A 19,475-nucleotide genomic window follows, 5' to 3' on the forward strand; every position below is an offset into this window, starting at 1 on the left:
AGATACCCTCAGGATGAGGATGAAATGTAGGACGTCAGTCTGCAATACTTATCCTCGCCACTGGAGTGCAGTGTTGCGTAAGAGGCTTCAAAACCCCCGCTGTGATTGTTCATACATTAGACCAGCTACTGATCAACCACAGCTTGATTGTTACATAGCATCACAACCATGCTACTTCCTTTCTCACTAAAAAAGACACTAGGCAGCCATGCATTCTTCAAACTCAGCTGCAATGTGTGAAATCTTATGGACCAATGCGATATCGACGTTCATCAGCGTGCTCCAGAAGAGCGGCTGCAGGTGCACACCCTCCACTCAGAGCAGGTGGGCGTTGAGGTCGTACTTCTCGCAGAACTTGTCTGTGATGGGGATGCAGGTGAGGTATTCGCACCAGTCACACTTGACAGGGTGGACGTAGAAGAGCACAGCCAGAGAGGACAGCAGGCCCAGGAAGATGAGCAGGAAGACACAAATCTGAACCCTCTTCCGGTACATGTCTGAGCGGCCAAAGCTGCACGGGGATAGAAGCAAACATATTCTATTAAAACAAATCATTGCTAATTTGATATGACCCGTGCTTGTCCTTGATGCTATGTGAATATTGCGACAATGATATGATATCCGATAAATGCAATATTTGACTTTCTTGTTACTCATATCAATCGCTCCTCTATTTGCTATTCTTCTTACCTGATGTACGGTAGAAAAGCGAAGGATAAGAAGAATCCGGATACAAAGCCACAGACGTGAGCAAAGTTATCAATCCACGGCAGCAGGCCAAAGGAGAAGAAGAAGACAGAGATGGCCAGCAGCTTGGCAAAGGCTCGCCAAGGCCTCTCAAGGATCTGCCAGCTCTGAAAAAGCTCCACAAAAAGACAGGCCAGGATCCCAAACTGACTGCCTGCAGGGCCCACCTGAGAGGGAGCACACCACATAACAAAGGCAGCTGTTGACATAATAATAATAACACCACAGGATAAGAGTATGCTTTATTTTCATGTTGATGAGATACCTCTGCTCGGTACGGTAAGAAGATGGCAGAGGCCAGGTTGCCCGTGATGCCGCTGAGGATGTAGATGATGGAGATGCGCAGCCAGCCGGCCAGCTTCTCCAGGTCCCTCAGCACGGCCATCTGGAAGAGCACGGACACCAGGCAGTGCAGGATCCTACAGACACGCAAAGCAGTGACAACTATTCAATACAAACGCTTCCAACACATCAACACTCACAGTCAATCTTTTTTTTTTTATAAAACCTTTATTACAAAATCTCGTGGAGACAGCAAATAAAACAGGCAAGGCAAGTAAAATAAAGTAAAATAAAATAAAATAAGGCATTGTTCTCAGATAAATGACAATGTGTTACAGGTTCAAAAACAATTCAGCAGCATTGCAAATTTCTTCCACAGTTTGGTTGGATCTTCTTACAAAATTCAAGGAGGATAAAAACAGACAAAATTCATTTTTAAAACAGCTCAAATTTGGCAGCTGCTTTTTCCATTTATTATTGTGAATGTGGTATTTACTATTTACCCATCATGATTATAAGGTTAATTAAAAGTGACATGTCCCTTGTCAGTTTGGAGTTATAGATAACAATATCTTCAAATGTAAATTGCTCAAGATCATTAATTTTAGTATTTAAAGCAGTACTAAGTAACTCTTCCCCCTAGAGGCCATAAGCGCAACTGCAGATGTCGTAGCAAGTTACGATTTTTTAACTTATTAATTGTCTTGGAGAGCAAATACTACGCTGACAGAAAAGGCGAAGGGAGAGACGGATATTGTACATCCAATTATACAATGGAAATATTTTTTTTCACTCAAACTTGGCTGTAAATACTGTTTAAAGTGACGTTAGCCCGCAGTTAGCTTTGCCCGTTAGCATGTTAGCTTCTTCTTCGTGATTTCATTAGTGTGTATTGGTGGCTATGGCCCGGTGGCAGTCAAGTTGCAAACATGGTTTTCTGGTCAGAGACACCAGGGGGAGATGAAAGACCCTCCAATCATCCCATAAACACTTGTATTACCCCCACAGGGACTACGAAAAGGATTTATTAAGGTAAACACGTTACTTAGTACTGTTTTAACCAGCTATGAACATCCTGCCAGAACTTTCCACTAACTGGGCAAGAGAAGAATAGATGTTCTGTTTGTTCTGGAAGGGTCGACTTCAAAACCAAATCTACCCCTTAATGTCTCCGCAGATGGATAATAATTATTAAGAATTTTAAATTGCATTTCTTTTACTTTGGGTGTGACTGGCCATTTTATAAATGTCCAATGTTTTTCTGAAATTGTTGGATTTTGTAATATTTTAAGTTTGATCTTCCTGTCACAATCATGATATTTATGTTCTTTGAAAGCTTTATTTAGATATTTAGACATTTTTTGTCTGTAATGCTTAATTCTCCTATTTTTAAATTTGGAAGTTTGATTTGGACAGTAGAAAAAAATATGATGTTTTTTATACTTCAAGTAAAAAGTAGTGACCCGTGTGTGGCATTTCTGTGTGGAGTTTGCATGTGCTGTCAGGACCTTCATACACTGAGACAAGAGCATCAACAGCTCCACCACTGACCTAAGTGCATAAGTGAATACCTCCTACCTCTGAACGGGACATTTATAAAAACAACAAAAGAGCAATTACCCAGCGTGAAGGAAGAGAGACATCCACAGTCTGGAGAACTGGTCCGGTATCTCTGGATTAAGGAAAGGCAGCAGACCACACACATCGTCCATACAGGCCACCTGGAAAGAGGAAGAGACAAGCGTGAGACGGGACCGTTCACAAGAGGGAAACATCCGCTCCAGTGGCGCAATCGGTCAGCGCGCGGTACTTATAAGACAGTGTCCTGCGGGGCAATGCCGAGGTTGTGAGTTCGAGCCTCACCTGGAGCACCTTATTTGTGGATCTTGTAAGTATCATGTCCCACCTGTGAGCAGAGAGTGGCCTCCTCGTGGAAGTAACCGTGCATGAATTCGCAGTACTCTCTGGAGGTGATCTCACACCTGCAAAAAAAACAAGACGTCTCCTCAGTCAGTTTTGATAAGATGTCCCTTTTTCACACTGTCCACGCAACTAAACAAGAAAGAACAGTGTGTCGGTGCAGAGAACGCTCACCGTCCTTTGGTGCCGATGCAGCAGGGCCGGCCTGTGATGGTGCAGTCGATGTGAGGGAGATTGGTGTGATTCCCAGAGTTGTATTTAGTGCAAACCTAAGTAGAGCAGACCGACAGTCAGCCTCAATACTAGTCCAGCCCAAACTATGAGAACGAGTCACTAGATTCGCACTTGAAGTTATATTTTTGATAGTTCACAATGTGTAAATCTTACACATTAAAGATGCATTATGTAACTTTTAAGCAGAAAAAAAAAACCTAGATATCAGTGCGTAATTGACCTTTTTGTGACTCAAAGGCTGTATGGGTGGTCAGCATGGCGCATATACTTTCCATGACGGCAGACTCTAAAACTCGCCAGGATCACTTGTTTCTGGTCAGCAGTGAAAACCTACCAGAAAATCTAAAAACAATTGATCCTGGAGCATCAGAGAGGCCACAGTGATGAAAAATAAATGCGCCACTCTGACCACTCATTCAGCCGCTGGGTCACTACAAGGTCAACTACACGCACATATCAAGTTTGTTTTCACATAAAAAGTTCCATAATGCACCTTTAAATGATAGGACGTTTGTACTGAATTTATCCCTCCAATGGCAATGCGTTAATCAAATAAGACACACACGCTACAAAGCACATCCAGATTTATTAATTAGCTGTTTCTGGAGCTCAGTCAACAAAGGGACATGAAGCGTACATGCAAAACATGCCGTTAAAAAATGTGTATTGTTTTAAATTTTTTATAGGTTTAGCCACGTAACAGCTCCAGTGGCGCAATCGGTCAGCGCGCGGTACTTATACGACAGTAACTTGCAGAGCGATGCCGAGGTTGTGAGTTCGAGCCTCACCTGGAGCACTCTTTAAGATTATCTTCCCTTTCTATCAATATTCATCTTTAAAGAGACTAGATGCAAGTTGGTCATTTTATGCTCACTACTGCCACCTCAGGTCTTACGCGTAACTGCAGTCTCTATATTAAGTTTGTGCATGACGGCACTTTGGACCCGAATTAACATCTTTTTGAGTGACCGTGCATTTGTGGTGAACAGGTCTGGGCTCATTCTACGCATTAGGACACGGCTGGAACATGTAGGGGGATGAAAATACTTAGTTTGAACATTTTTAAACTCTGTATAGTCCCTTTAATGTTAAAGCAGTACTAAGTAACGTGTTTACCTTAATACATCCTTTTCGTAGTCCCTGTGGGGGTAATACAAGTGTTTATGGGATGATTGGAGGGTCTTTCATCTCCCCCTGGTGTCTCTGGCCAGAAAACCATGTTTGCAACTTGACTGCCACCGGACCGGAGCCACCAATACACACTAATGTAATCACGAAGAAGAAGCTAACAATCTATCGGGCAAAGCTAATTGCGGGCTAGCGTCACTTTAAACAGTATCTACAGCCAAGTTTGAGAGAAAATAATTATTTCCATTGTATAATTGGATGTACAATATCCCTCTCTCCCTTCTCCTTTTCTGTCAGCGTAGTATTTACTTTCCAAGACAATTAATAAGTTAAAAAAATCGCAACTTGCTATGACACCTGCAGTTGCGCTTATGGCCTCTAGGGGCAAGAGTTACTTAGTACTGCTTTAAAACCAACTAAAAACGGCTAATGCTAAGCTCTACAGGTTCATTTCTGGTGTCAAGTGCCACAGCATGTGATTGCACTCACTGGCCACTTGGTGATGTCATCGGGCCACTCATGAGGGGAAACTGAAGCCGGCTCCAGACACGTCCTGAACAAATACACATAATTATTATTATGAAGAATTAAAACTCTAGTCTCAGCGTCTTTTCTAGTGACACAAGTTACCTGGGGTCCTGATGGCAGACTGCACCATATTGGCGCAGTGTACCATTCCGGTATGGGGCACTGGAATGTTGAGGCCACTTCACCCACACTGCCAGAGTGCTCTACAACGAAAAAAATTCAGTAACAGTTAATGTCAAGTAAACATGGCAACAGTACAGTTTGTTTTTGTCCAAAGTAATTCTGGTTTTGACATTTCCGTAAAGACGCCGCTGCACTGACCGAGCACTCGTCCTGCGGCGTCTGCAGACAGCCGGAGCGGTCGTTCCTCACGCAGCATCCCGACTCTCTCTCCAGCTCTCGCTTCTCCCGCATCAGCCGGTGGATCTCCTCATCCCGACGCATGCACGGAGAGAACTTGGCGCCCAGATGGATTAAAGCTTCCTGGAAATGCATATGTGTGTAGGGCAGTGAGTGGTACAGGGCATCACGATGTGTGCCGTTCAAAACCGTCAAGCATTCTGGGATTAGTGGCACATTATGATAAACCTTTGAAGATTAAAGATTACTGTATGTGAGATCGCAAACTCAACTTAACATCCAATAGGCAAGTCAGAAAAGTGACACTTACTGAGCTGGGGCCAATCCAGAAGTTCTGCTGTTGCACAAACCGGACATTCTCATAGACTCCTTTGTTTCTCAACACCTGTGACACAGTTTATTGGGGCAAATGTTAAGCAGTGCAGGTAAAAGAAGAGTAGGCACGTCCCAGGAGCGTAGAGTCACCCACCGAGTCGACCGTTTCATGCTGTGAGAACCCGATAGGAGCGATCCCATAGATTGTGACCGCCAGTCCAGTGATGAGCAAATGGACGAATGTGATCCAGTAGGAAAAGAAAGGCCTAGGGGAGGACGGAACAAAACATGCCGGGATGTTATTTGATGTGGAAACCTTTGGGGGAAAAAAACTGTCTGTCAAACACGGTCGGAGGAAAATCGATTTGCGGAAGAGTTGAGAGTCACCTGTGGTCGTCCATGTCCTCGATCTGCCTCTTGACGTAGCTGTCGATGCGTTTGCGGTAGGCCCTGTTGGTCAGCCGTCCCACCATGCCCAGTCCGTACGGCCTCTTCTCTTTGGCGAACAGCCTCTTCACCGGGACCGCGATCTTCTGGCCCCGCTGCTGCGCGTTCGCACTCACCACTTCTTGCTTTAAACGCACCTTTGGTTGCGCGAGGGAGCCGTCTTTGGCCTTTCTCCAGCCGCGCTCCAACGGCCTTCAGCGATCCGAAAAAAGAAACAAGTGTTAACGTGGTTTCCCTTGTCAAACTATACTACACTTGAACAATCAACGCCCCTCTTTGTGGTTGTCTTGTTCCTTGTTTGTAACAGTTCATCTTTGGCTTCACCGGGTTGGCAACTTTCTGAAAACCTTTACAACGATCTTACAAGATGTATATTTGTAATCTTTATTTCCATTTTCCCAAAACCTCTAATATGACTCGTGCATTTATGCTCCGAGGCGGATGATTTCTGACAGTTGAACCCACAGCATGAGGTGACTCCGCTCCAGCACGGTGCGGTCCAGGGCGCTCCCGGTCAGCTCGCTCTCCTCTGTTTGCTTGATGTTGGCCTCAGAGAGAGTCTCGAACACTTCATCGGCGTAACTGGACAAGTCGTCGTGAAAACCGTCCTGGAGAATGAAAAAAAAAAAGGGGAATCGATTCATCTTTCAAATGCAGAGGTGGAAAAAGTCATCCATTGTCGACCAAAACACTACTCGCTGACTTTAACTCTACCATTGACCCGGAGGACAGTCCAGGAACACCTACATACGCCCGAGTAAATATTCAGACTTACTCTCGTGAAGAAAGAAGTGTCCAGGTCATCAGCAAAGTCTACAGTGTCGTCCTCAAAGAAACTTGGAGGCATGAAACTCCGCCTGTGATTTCGGCTGCCTGTGTATTCACCAATCGTCCGACCCTGACACACAGAAACAAAACGCTTTTAAACCTCTAATCATTACTTTGAACATCATTTATTTAGAGTGTTAATGTGTGAATAATGAAACATACAGGGCTTTGGGATACTATAAACAACACTTTGAAATCAATATGTTTTGTTCATCACACATCTGCTACAGAAACACCTCTCTGCACATCACTATGTCTTCACTGATCCTCCCTCATCCGGTTAGCTGTAGATAACACACAGCGGGACATCTGGCCACATACATGCACAGCTTAATCCCATGTTTTACATAACAGAGTCTACATGAAGTGGTCCAATGCGGGCAAATCCTAAACATTATACTGGAGGGGAAGAGATTCCACTTATTTCTAGGAATGCGATGAGCCGCCCCTTTCTGCCTCTCACACTGGGAAAGCAGCTCTGATTGCTTTGGATTAGAGATTTGGTCATTGGAAACAGTGATTTTTATGAAGACATACGGCAATGTTCCCTATTATACTGTACATGGGAAACTGTCTGGCCGTAATCCGCAGACAGCTTTTTTCACCCGTGGAAAAGCTTGAAAAGCCGTCCAGTTTCTGGTTGTGCATGCAGTTGTGCAAGTATTTATACATTTAAAGGTACACTGCGTAACAATTTGGACTATACTGTTGCTGCAAAACAAAACATGCTCCTTATGACACAGAAAATGCTGTTTCTGCAGTGTGTAATAAAAGAATGGATGAGAAACTAACCTGTTTAAATCCCATATTCTACTGCCTTTTGTGACATCTCCATGGAGACAAGCTGGAGACGCACCCACTCCCAGTAAGGTTTACAGTCATAGTCATGTTTTAGGAGGGGGGAGCCTCACAAATGTTTGTTTGTACATTTATGAGGTATTTGTCAGTGATGAAAATACCTGTCATAAAATAAATGCTTGTGTTTAATTTTTTTTTAATTGGGTAAAATTCTACGCAGTGTGGCTTTAAAGGTGCACTGTGTTACATTTGTTCGAGTAAATAAAAAAAATAAACAGCATTACTGTGAGTGTATTCACTGAGTTTAAGCACAGTTTGTTGAATCTTGTGACGAGTCTCGTGTCACCCACTATGTCCCGCAGTGTGGCTTTAATGCGTGTGTATTGCGGACCTTCATGAGCGCCGCCGCAGCCTTGAGGCTCATGACGGCGACGGACTCCCTCTTGCGTCGCCGCGGCAACCGGTTGAGGGCGGAGCGTGAGCTGGAGAAGGAGCAGAGGGAGCCGGTCCCCGGGGTGATGGGCGTCTGCGGGACACTGAGGGTGTCCACATCGTCCGCCGTTCGGAAGGCCCGCCCTCGCGCCAGGGGGTCAACGATCTGCACGTACAGGAGGCACGGGTGAGGTTAGCATCGCAATACCCAGAAATACAACTTTTTAGACATTGAATCAGCAGTGATGAAAACACTAAGCCCTGAACAAGAAACAAAGATTTACTGAATAATGAGCAAACAACATGCAAATGAAGTATGACTTTAACAATTTCTTCATTTGACTTGCTTCACACTACAAAACAGAAGCTGCTTTCAAGAACAAAAAGGTACAGTTTGATAAACTCTTAAATGTTTTCAATTGTCTCTCAAAAAACTAAGCAATCATGTTAAGATCATGCAAGCCTGGAAACTCAAGTGGCAAAGAGTGAGGTGAAGGTAGACAGAAGAAAGGGTGCTCCACACTGTATTTAAAATCGAAAGGGTGCTTGGCTGTCTGTCCTACCCTCTGCATGCCCCAGTGCTGGTGGGAGGGGTGCAAGGGTGGGAGGTACAGGGGGGGAGGGGTCTCGGTGCTGGCCAGGGAGAGGTTGTCCTGACTTGGGAGCTCCATGCCCCTCATCACCTGCGTCTTCAGGCCCCCGTACAGCTGGCTGCAGTGCTGGAGGCTCCGTCTCCTCCATCTTTGAGTGCTGTCGGTGTCCTTACCCACACCGAACCAGTCGGCAGTGCCCCTGGAGGAGATTAGGAGAGATCAAAGCAGATGTCAAGCATACTGTCCCAAAGCCAAACCTGCCTTGGTAAAAAAAGCATCACGCTAAAGGTAGAATAATAATGCACAATGGACACAACATCACAGACAGCATGCATGAGAGGTTACACAGTTTTATCATTTGAAAAATATCACCAAGATCAGAGATATAGTGTCGAAATCAGACTTAGAGAGACTTATCCATGCATTTGTCTTCAGGAGGTTAGACTACTGGAACGGCCTGTTCACTGTTAGACAGCAGCAGTGCACCAACAACCAGGAAATACGACAATATTAGTCCAGTGCTCCGGTCTCTGCACTGGCTTCCTGTCATTCAGAGAATAGGACTTACAACAGCTCTTCTTGTGTTTGTGTACAAGTCTTTTCATGGTTTAGCACCAAATTACACCTCCGACATGTTAGAGCCGTAAGAACCATCTCGGGCCTGAGGCGTTTCAGTTTCATGCAGCTAAAATCTGGAACAGTCTTCATGAGGATGTGAGACAGGCCTCAACTCTGACAATGTTCAAATCCAGACTGAAACAATTCTTATATGACACTGAAAGTGTTTTATCTGCACTCCTGCTTTTTACTGTAATTAATGTAATTCTATGTTCATGTTTTATGGATTGATTTCATCTGCTTTCTTGTAATTTTATACAACGGTGAAGCACTTTGAATTGCCTTGTGTGTGAATTGTGCTCTACAAATGAACTTGCCTTGCCTTACACTGTTAGTACATGTACACAGAGTACTAACCTTTAGCACAAACCTCAGACTCTTTTCTGTTATGGGCAGCATCTATAGGACCATTTAGAAGATGGAATATGTTTTTTTGCTATGGCAACAATCTACATTTTTCATAAACTGAAGTCCATGGATAACAAGAAAGTGATAAATGTCAAATAATACAGAATGTGCTGTGAACCTGCTTCTGCTTCCATCACAGTCTCAAAAAGCCATGTTAGCTGTTTTTGATGCAGCCATGCTGTTGATTCAGACAAAAAGTTGCATGACAGCCTGCACATCTGGTGATCATTAGCTAATGGCTTTTGCACTTAGCCCTAAAGACAAATGAAGCTCCAAATAAACAAGTGAAATAAAGTTTTTGTTTGTTTTATTTGGCAGTTAACCAGTCATCACATACACTGACATTTATCTGTTTAGTATTACTGTGTTTATTCTCTCGACTGGATCATTAGTATGTGACAAATAATAGTTTTTATGACTTGAGCTCTTTCCTGTTATACACTCGGTGAGTTTATGTCCAGACGGAAGCGGCTGAGCCTTCTTAAGACGACGGGATGAAAAACACAGTTTTCCTCACATGACCTTTCATCTGAAATGGGCACAGCAGCAGATTGATGTGAGCTTAGTGGTGCTCGTGTGGGACGGAACAGAAAGCTACTGTATTGTACTGGCCTAAGGGATGTGACAGTATTAATAATAGCGCACGACAGCATCGCATACTTTAATGGTTTTAAGTATGGTTACGTTTTAAGCATAGATTTCTCCACAACGTAGCGTCCAAAAGCAAAGGGTCGCAGCAGCAGTCAAGCTGAGAAAACTATATTATTTCAGATTAGTCCAAATGTTTTAAATCCCAACAATGTCAACATGCTTTTTTTTTTTTTAGCTTGTCCGGGTAATGCGTTTTCCTTCGGTCTGCGTGTTCGTGACGAGGGCCTCTCTGGGGAAACTGTTTAGAGAGCGCAAGACACGGATAAACACACTGCCCCCATCCTGAAGACACACTGCAGCTGGGGACGCCTTTTATGGCTGCACAGGGGTGGCGCGACCCTGATTGTTGTCCTCCCACAGGGAACGGAGGAGTCGAACGTTTCCACTTCGAGAGGGAATACAGCAAATGAATGATAGCGGTTGTTTATGCAGGCTGTGTGCTCCCAAATTGTTGTTTACGCAAAAGGCTGAATAAAACATGTCCCGCTCCTTGAAGACAGCATGTTTTTACAGTCTATAAATCTTTAAAAAACCGCAGTGCATGTCCTAAAGCAAAGGAGGAACGCCGCAAAAGCAAAATACAATCTCGATTATGGGCTTAACATCAATTATTTCATCAGCAGGAGAGCCCACAGGCATGTGCAGAGCTACAGACTGTACAAAGGGCGCAATAGACATAAATCTCAGCCAAGATAATAGGCTACACTAACTGTGTGAAGATTCATGGCGCACATTTGGATCGAATCACTGCTCTCTTTTGTCGTGAGTGGGTTTGGATTCACACTTAGCCTTGGGCCTGAAATTGTATCTCTACCGTAAGTGTTTTAGGCACTGACAATATTCAAAACCTTATTCAGTTGAAGCTATTATGTGCACAATATAAACAAATTTAAAAGTATCTAAGTTACCGTATAATCGCACATTGCTTACTAATATTAAGTCTCGAAAAATGTATTATGAACTATTACCATCATGCTTTGTGCCAAAACGGCTTGGATAGCAAAGACCACGGACCTATTCTACATTTTTTGATTTGTTTGGGGACAGTGCATGTTAATGAACATACAGTACATGGGACACCGCGCCGGATTGTAGCTTCGGGCAAATGTGCATCCATCGTCCCGCACTCGCACATCCTGGCCTATTGTACATGTTTTTAGTGGTAGGGGAAACCGGAGTACCTGGAGGAAACCAACAAACTCCACACAGAAAGGCCCCGTCCAGGTGGGAATCGAACCCGGCACCTTTTAGCAGCGCCACCGTGCCGTTCGAAAGCACGTCTTTATGGCAGCTACATTTCAGTGTCGCTGCCATAAAGAAATACTTTGCTGAATAGTCCTTTGCCTTGTACTTTCAGACGTATATATAAGTGTGGCCCAAAACTAGTTGTTTCACCATTTTTTATCCAATTTTCCCTTGGTCTTCATTGCAATCTATTGTCTTTTGTGGAGAAGAAAAAAGGACTAAAGCTAAAGCTAAAACCGAGAGTAGCGCCGATGCTAAAAACAAATCAGGCTAGCTTACACACAACACCGTCCCTGAAACTAAAATAAATCAGCTACATCATCTTTAATAAGGTTTCGGGAATGTCGAATGAGAGATTTTAAGCACTCAACAGATTAAAGTGTGTTAAAAAAAATACAAAAAGCACAAAAGTAATGAAAGATAATTAGTTAGTTAGTTATGAACCACTTTGTAATAATAGCTACTCTCTGATAATATTCTGCAGATGTGACACACTATTAGAAACTATTAGAAACCTGTTTAAATCTGCTCAACTGTCTCTCGTAAATATGCACCTCCCGAACATCTACTGTGCCGTTCGTCTCCTCACCTGTCTCTGATGTTCCAGGATGATGTCAGTCTTTGGCTCATACCTGCTGTAGGCGTGAACACCGCGGCGAGTTTACAGCCTCCATCGCTAAAACGTCAAGCGCGGCTGTCCTAGCTTACCCTCTTCCCCGATCCACCCCGCCAGATCTGCGTCCAAACCAAATGGAATTGTCCCATGAGGGCATTTCCCAGTTATGCAAAGGGTCCTTGCACCGGCGCTATCCCGGTTGGCCTCATCAAAGGTTGGATACAATGATGCTGAAAGGCTTCCCTCTACTTTTTAAACAAAATATCTATTGCGGACATGCTGAATAATATTCCATTTGTTTTACATGAATCCCAGAGTGGATGAGGGAAGGGCAAAGTTCCAAATATGCAACTCCAAAGAGATCAAGGTCAAAAAGTCGCTTCTGGTTTGCGTCAAAACGAACAGTCCACTTCACAGTCAGTCTCTAAGTCATGTTATGAGCGGGTCGCAGTTCTGGCATTGACAACTGTAGATAAGGGGGGGACAGAAGGGAGGTAGGATACACATTAGGGAGAGAGGAAGGAGGAGTTAGGAACTTGCCCAAACATGACAAAGTACAAGGCACGGACAATGGACACTAGCGCCTCGAAAGTGGGTCACACGGGACCCTTTTCAGTGGTCACAAGCCTTTGCCTGACAAATGTTTGATGGTTTTTTGATGTTCATCCTTACAATCAAAGCGTATGTGTATGGCTTTCCTGTCAGACTGCAACATTGTTTAATAGAAATCATTTGAGAAACTTTCTGAAGCCTCTATAGTGACAAGTCGACTTCTGCTTATTCTGTCATTTTATAAACATCAAAAAGTCCACTTCTATGAGCATTTGCCTGCTCTAGCTTCAGCTCTGTCTCCGCCTTCAAGCCGTTGATGCAGAGGGAGGTACCACTTTCATGTGGCTGGGACACTATGAGTCATCGTGTTATTTGGTCTATAGTCATTTCTGTGGTTCCCGAGAGGCACCTGGGCCGACGCTGCGACCCAATGATTTGGATCTGTAAGTACACTGCCTGACCACAAAACAAAAAGTCACCACCTGGATTTAACTCGCCGTTCTGATCTGGGGTTGCTGCAGTTTGGTCTGGTCTAGGTTCAGCAACGCAATGTGCCCAAGGAATGACATCAGCAGAACATCCTGAATGACCAGTTTATTCCATCGATGGAGTTCTTCTTCCCTGATGGCGCGGGCGTATTCAAAGATGACTTGGACAGGATTCATCGGGCTCAGGTTGTGAACGAGTGGTTCAGGGAGCAGGAGACACAAGTTTCACACATGGATCGGCCACCACAGAGTCCAGATCTTAACCTCGTTGAGAATCTTTGGGATGTGCTGAAGAGGGCTTTGCGCAGTGGTCACACTCTCCCATCATCAGTGCAAGATCTTGGTGAAACGTGAATGCAACACTGAATCTTGTGACATTGTTTGGTGGCGACTTTTGTTTTTTGGTCAGGCAGTGGAATATTCGAGATGATATAATATGAATAAATAGTTCAAACCACACTGCGGAACATTTCAGGTCGTATGTAAGAGCAACTTCTGTAGAGCTGTAGCTAGGGATACACTGATACCAGTATCAGGTATCAGGCCGATACCACGTGCTTGCACTCATACTCGTACTCATTCATGAGGTTCCGATACCAGAAACCAATACCACATGACGTGATGCCGGTGTACAATCGAAACAGACGGCTTGTCGAGTTGCAATACTTCTCGTTCCTGCGCATGTGCAGAACTATCGAGTCATTTTACATTCAGCCATCGTTCCGCTTTTTCAGCAAATAACATGATTTCATAAATTTTACTGTCGAATTAGGCAGTCTATTCTACATGTAATTAGTAAATGACGTAGCTGCTAAAACAATTTGCCTTTAAATATCTGTCTGTTGTAAATATGGGCTTTAAAAACAAAAAAAAGTACAAGTTTTGTCAATAATCATAAAGCATGACCGTTTAAATATAATAAAAGTTGCTGGGGAAAGAGTCGTCTGCTCTTTAGTTACGTAATATTATGCAAGACAAAGTTTACCAGCTGTTAATAACTCGTTTTTAATGAGAGACAAAGACATGTGCACATGCGCACTGATACTGTCAGTGCAGCTTGACAAAGAAGTGCATCTCGACGTTACACCGACGTTCCTACAGGACACAGCTCTCCACTGAGGAAAGAAAATAGCAACAAACTGGAGAATTCTTTAGTGGAAATACAATATTCCACATAGAGCTGACTTTATTACAGACGACACTCCCTAAATGTTGTTAGTACCCCAGTGTGGAGTCTGCAGTGTTTGCAACATACAGGCTAACGTTGCTAAACTAGCTGCTAACTCGCGGCTAACAGTTCTGGCGATTCTTACGCCGTTTTATGCCCAGGGGCTTATTATTCATAGACGAAAAAGTACTCAAAAAATCCAATATAAAGACATACAGCATGTCCATATTGAGCGAAAATGAGCTGCAGCAAAACAATCAAAATAAACACACACGGAAAATCTACACGGAGCTGTAGTAAAGGCGAAAAGAGGCAATTTAGCTGCAGTAATAAGTAACTATCTCAATAATATTGTTAAAAAACAGATAAATTAATAAAGCAAAAGCATGGAGGAGCTTTTGGACATGGGCTGTTCTGTCTATGGTGGACAGTGCCATAAAAAAAAATATATATATATAAAAAAAAAATGGCATCTGTTCAATTTTGATGTAACTTCTCTTAAAAGTGTAGCCTACTTTACTCAAATGTAAATGAGTAAATTAACGAAATACTAACCAATCTGCAGTGAAAAGGTCAGTCTATAAACCGTCAAAAAGTATGTTGAAGAAAATGCCTTGTACTCGTATCGGTATTCGGTATCGGCAAGTACTTAAATCAAAGTACTCGTATCGGTTTTAGAAAAAACTGTCGACCTAGAAACCGCTAACGACCAAAGCAAAAACACTTCACAGGACACGTCTTTCAAGTACCTCATGATCTGTTTGGGTATGGAAGAGCGGCGTCTCGTCTGTATTTTGGGCCCGCAGGAGCGCCTCCGGACCGTGGACACCCTCCCGGGCTCCCTCCGGCCCTTTGGGGGGACCGTGTTCACCCGCTTAAACCGAACCCTTTTCCCGTTAGCGCAGCGTGGAAGCAGTTAGAGGAGAGAGAAGATAAGAAAGTTTAGCCAGCGTCAGGAGGCATTCAAAGTGTCAGGAAAGCGAGCCGAGAGCCGGGAGGAGCGAGAGCGCAGGGGATCACCTCTTAATGGAGAGCGTGATGGAGGGCAGGCGCTCCATGGTGGGGCGGAGGTAGTTGTTGGAGGTTTCCAGGGCGACGCACATTTGAGGGTTCTCTGTGGGCATGCTCACACTGCGCAGACGCTTCACAGGCTGTGAGCAAAAACACAATCCAGTAAGACGTACAGTACAGACATTTGCATATATTGTTCTAACATGGATGCAGGGCAAATCATGTTTATACCTGTGCAGTGATTGGCCCGTCGTCTGGCGTGAGCTGGATGGTTGGGATGTCCACTTTGAGCCATGGGGGCTTCTTCCTCTGCAGGCTGCTCTGGCCGCCTGGTTCACCCATTCTCACTGCTGCCGTCTAGCCCTGCCAGCTGCAAAAATGAAATAAAATGATTCCTACTTGACTATCTGCAAAAATACGTGATACAATGCGGCCTTTTTGTCGACATTGATGAGTGATAAGTAAGTGAAAGCATTGAGGAGAGAGTGTTTCATACGGTGAGACACGTGGGAGGGGGTTTCCACATTTGAGTTTCTCTTTCCTCGTCTGGCACCCAGACACAAGCAGGTCACGGCATCATATGAAGACGAAATGCACTAACAAGGCAACATCGTAGGAGAAGTCTGTATAAATGCTTCAAGGGTTTGATTTGAGCAAACAGAAGAGCTGTGAGTTCGAAAGAATATGACTGGTTTGCACACTAAACAAACTCCAAATACTGTAGTAAACCAGCCTGGTCTCCGTTGAGAGAATGGTCTTTAATGACTCCCACATTCCATGACTATCCATGTTCCAGTACTTTTATGCTGATGACCGATTATTTTGAAACAAAGTTGTGTATGAAATATATTTGCAGAGCAATGTTTGGTCAGAAAGCGGATGACATTGCACCATATAATATAGTGATTAATTACCCAGCCTCAGCTCTAGTGGCACAATCAGTAAGTGTGCAGCATTTATAAGACAGAAACCTGAAAGGTAATACCAAGGTTGTGAGTTTAGGACCCACCTGGGGCAAGAAATTGACTTTGCGAACTGCAAACTTCCGTCATCCCCCCCCCCCCCAAAATGGTCTCCTCCTCATAGTGTTGAACATCCTCTGTTTGTCCCCGCCATGATTGTGTCTGTTTATATATTTCTGGGTGATTTATTTTTTTTATTTTTTGTGACCAGCCGGATTAGAGTGTAATCCCTGCCCAGTTCACCACATGATAAGGTCCCTGCTGTCAGGACTCGTCTGACAGCAATATTACTGCCATGTCAGCATTCATAGTGGAATTCATTCATTCTGGGCGGTTTTTGCATCTTCTCTCTGTGCCCATAGGTTTCCCACATGGCAAAAACATGTACAATAGGATCCCTGCTAGGGCACCCTACCATAACAACTATGTTACTGCCCCGCAAGCACATGATAGTAGAAATGTAAAACAACATTTTTGTTAATCCCTTTTAGCTGAAAATGCCGCAAGATCCAGTCTTTGGACCGGTCAACTTTTCTTTTGTATCTAGTAGTGGCATTTTGTTCTCCTTTCTGCACCTTTTCCATTGTGCCACACATAGCTGGAAATGCACTTTATCTGATACATTAGCAACAGCGTGCAGGGCTGAAATAAATAAATTACTGTACAGTATAGTGTTGCAATTTATGCTTTATTAGATTATTGGTGGACATGTATCAAAACTGTCTACATCAGAATTTATGTCAAGTTAAAGTCGCCTCTGAAGGATTCACATTGCTGCATACATGCTGCTTTCACACATGAAGTACTGCGAGCTGCATCATTCATGTAGCTGTCAAGCATACAGCTGTGAGTCTGGAAGCCTCATGTTTTATACAGTTGAAATTGGGTAAAGTGATCCTCTTTTACTAACTGTGACTTGAGCAAATACCATAACGCGCAGACACTGGTTGGCACTTTTAATCAGGACTTGTCCTCACACACCACCAGTTACAGAAGAAACTCTTTGTGGCCACATGTCAATAGGCTTTCACTTGGTCTTTTTGTAAAGCTGCACAGACCTAATCCGCAGCTTCTTAATTTTCACAAATGCTTTTTCACATCCTGCCCCCCCGACGCTTCTTTTTCTTTCACTTCTGACACTGTAAGGTTGGGTTTCCTTTAAATGCACTTCCTTAAAGAGAATGGTGCTGCAAAGAAGCCCATTAAGTGAGCAATTTGAATTGGTAAGATTAAGCTCTCATTTGAGCAAGTGCATTTGAACTCTATTAGCCCTGCAGAAGTCTCTAACGTGCACTAGTTTAGATTCGTTTATTGAAAGGAAAGTGTGCAGTTACATTAAAAAGATGGCTGAGCACTATGCTCATTTCCATCTGTAGCCCTACACAATTAAAATTAGATAACAAAATTAACCACTCTGATACTGAATTTTAATAAAGTTTGTGTGTGTGTGTGTGTGTGTGTGTGTGTGCGTGTGTGTGCGTGCGTGCGTGTGCGTGCGTGTGTGTGTGTAATAAAGCAGCTGAAGACGCTTCTGTTCAGAAGAGCTTTTAGTTGACATGGCTGGGATTTTTTCTAATTTAATTTGTGTAATACTTGATTGTTTTTGATTCAATTGTTCTAAATTATGTGAAGTGACCTACACCCCCGAATGCAACATCTGTTTACCTACCGAACACCACAACATTGAGGATCAAATAGGGCTGTGCAATTAATCGAAATGTGATTACACTAAACGATTACAAAAATAGCATAATCCCAGAAAAAAAAACATTAAAAAAAGCAGACTTGCATTATTTCACGGCGCTGGGATTATTTTCCCTTCGCATTTCACGTGCCATGGCTCATGCTTTTGCCTGACATAAAAACAAACGGCACTGTGTGATGATGTCATCAGGCCGCGCTGCTCAGTTTGCTTGTGCAGGTGTGAGGGCTGACCAGCAGGGGGCAGGTGGGAAACAGAGACCTCTCCTTAATCGAGGCAAACTTGAAATCATTTGTACTTTTATGACTGTTCAGAAAACAGAAAATATTCAGCATATATTTTTTTTAATCAATAAATATATAAATAAAATAAAGACATAAATAATCATTTGAATAATCGGGATTTCAATTATGGGTAAAATAATCGTAATTATTATTTTTTCAATAATCGAGCAGCCCTAGGATCAAATTACATCTATGGACCAATGTGACAAAAACACTTTAACTTCCTTTTAACAATTCAAAAGACATTTTGCCAACCAAGATGAATTATAAATTGCAGAAAGATTACTAAAAATTACATTTTTAATAATCTTAACTGTATGTGTATGTGAATTCATACACTACAATAGTCTGCACCCATAGGAGTCAGGAATCGAACTGGCGATCTTATGACCATGAGGCAAAACACTTTGTCCAGCTGAGCCACTGTGGATATGTATAATATGCATAAAAATATGCATTTTACGTTAAGTTCTATTTCTTCTCTTATGTAAACTTTGAATAAGAATTTGTTAAGTATTTTTGTTTTATTTATGTGTCATTAGGATTTTTGAAGGCCTCATACTGTACTTTAATGTCAAGTACAAGTTACAAACGTTATACAGGACACTGCAGGCTCCAGTGGCGCAATCGGTCAGCGCGCGGTACTTATAAGACAGTGACCCGCAGAGTGATGCCGAGGTTGTGAGTTCGAGCCTCACCTGGAGCAGAGATTTTAACAAATGGTGTGTAAATCAGACGCTAGCCACACAGCTTCTGAGGGTCTTAGAAGTTTCCGTCTGTGCAAGGGCACCCCAGCAGCAGCCATTTTGGATCTCACTCCGTGTATGTTTGCATGTATGATGATAAATTATACGCCTACTGAAGTGCGGACCCTCTTTTTTACATTTTTACTGTTGTTTAATTATCTAAAAAAATAGGCACCTATCTTTGGACTGCTACAACAAGGTGCATTACTGCTCCAGGTGAGGCTCGAACTCACAACCTCAGCATCACTTGGTCTTATAAGGATTACACACTGACCGATTGCGCCACTGGAGCTTAGTTAACATGAGTGTCCCTATGTTAAAACTGCCCCAAAATGTATCACCAAACCAAGAAAACTCCTCGTGAGTACACTTGCTTTGTATACTGTGATGGTGGTTTCATGGCCTACAATGG

General features: G+C 43.3%; 1 protein-coding gene across 3 annotated transcripts; it reads right to left on the reverse strand.

Moving 5' to 3' along the window:
• Nucleotides 1-315: 315 nt before the first annotated feature.
• rhbdf1b (rhomboid 5 homolog 1b) lies at nt 316-15,808 on the reverse strand (the record flags this gene model as incomplete). Of its 3 annotated transcripts, none has more annotated exons than XM_079577452.1 (19): nt 15,601-15,808; nt 15,379-15,509; nt 15,108-15,245; nt 8,703-8,811; nt 7,979-8,185; nt 6,737-6,859; nt 6,427-6,569; nt 5,902-6,153; nt 5,669-5,780; nt 5,510-5,584; nt 5,161-5,322; nt 4,942-5,042; nt 4,801-4,864; nt 3,124-3,218; nt 2,936-3,011; nt 2,650-2,750; nt 1,013-1,166; nt 691-914; nt 316-511 (listed from the first exon to the last, which is right to left on the reverse strand). In XM_079577452.1, the coding sequence occupies exons 1-19, from the start codon at nt 15,709-15,711 to the stop codon at nt 316-318; spliced, it is 2,574 nt and encodes an 857-aa protein (XP_079433578.1). In that variant the 5' UTR covers nt 15,712-15,808. The 3 variants fall into 3 exon arrangements, with proteins under 3 accessions (XP_079433578.1, XP_079433577.1, XP_079433579.1); XM_079577451.1 differs by having other exon boundaries at nt 8,583-8,811; XM_079577453.1 differs by lacking the exon at nt 15,108-15,245 and having other exon boundaries at nt 8,583-8,811.
• Between the last annotated feature and the right edge of the window lie 3,667 nt (nt 15,809-19,475).

The sequence above is a fragment of the Gobius niger genome (genome assembly GCF_951799975.1).
Source record: "Gobius niger genome assembly, chromosome: 19".
NCBI classification, from domain to species: Eukaryota; Metazoa; Chordata; class Actinopteri; order Gobiiformes; family Gobiidae; genus Gobius; species Gobius niger.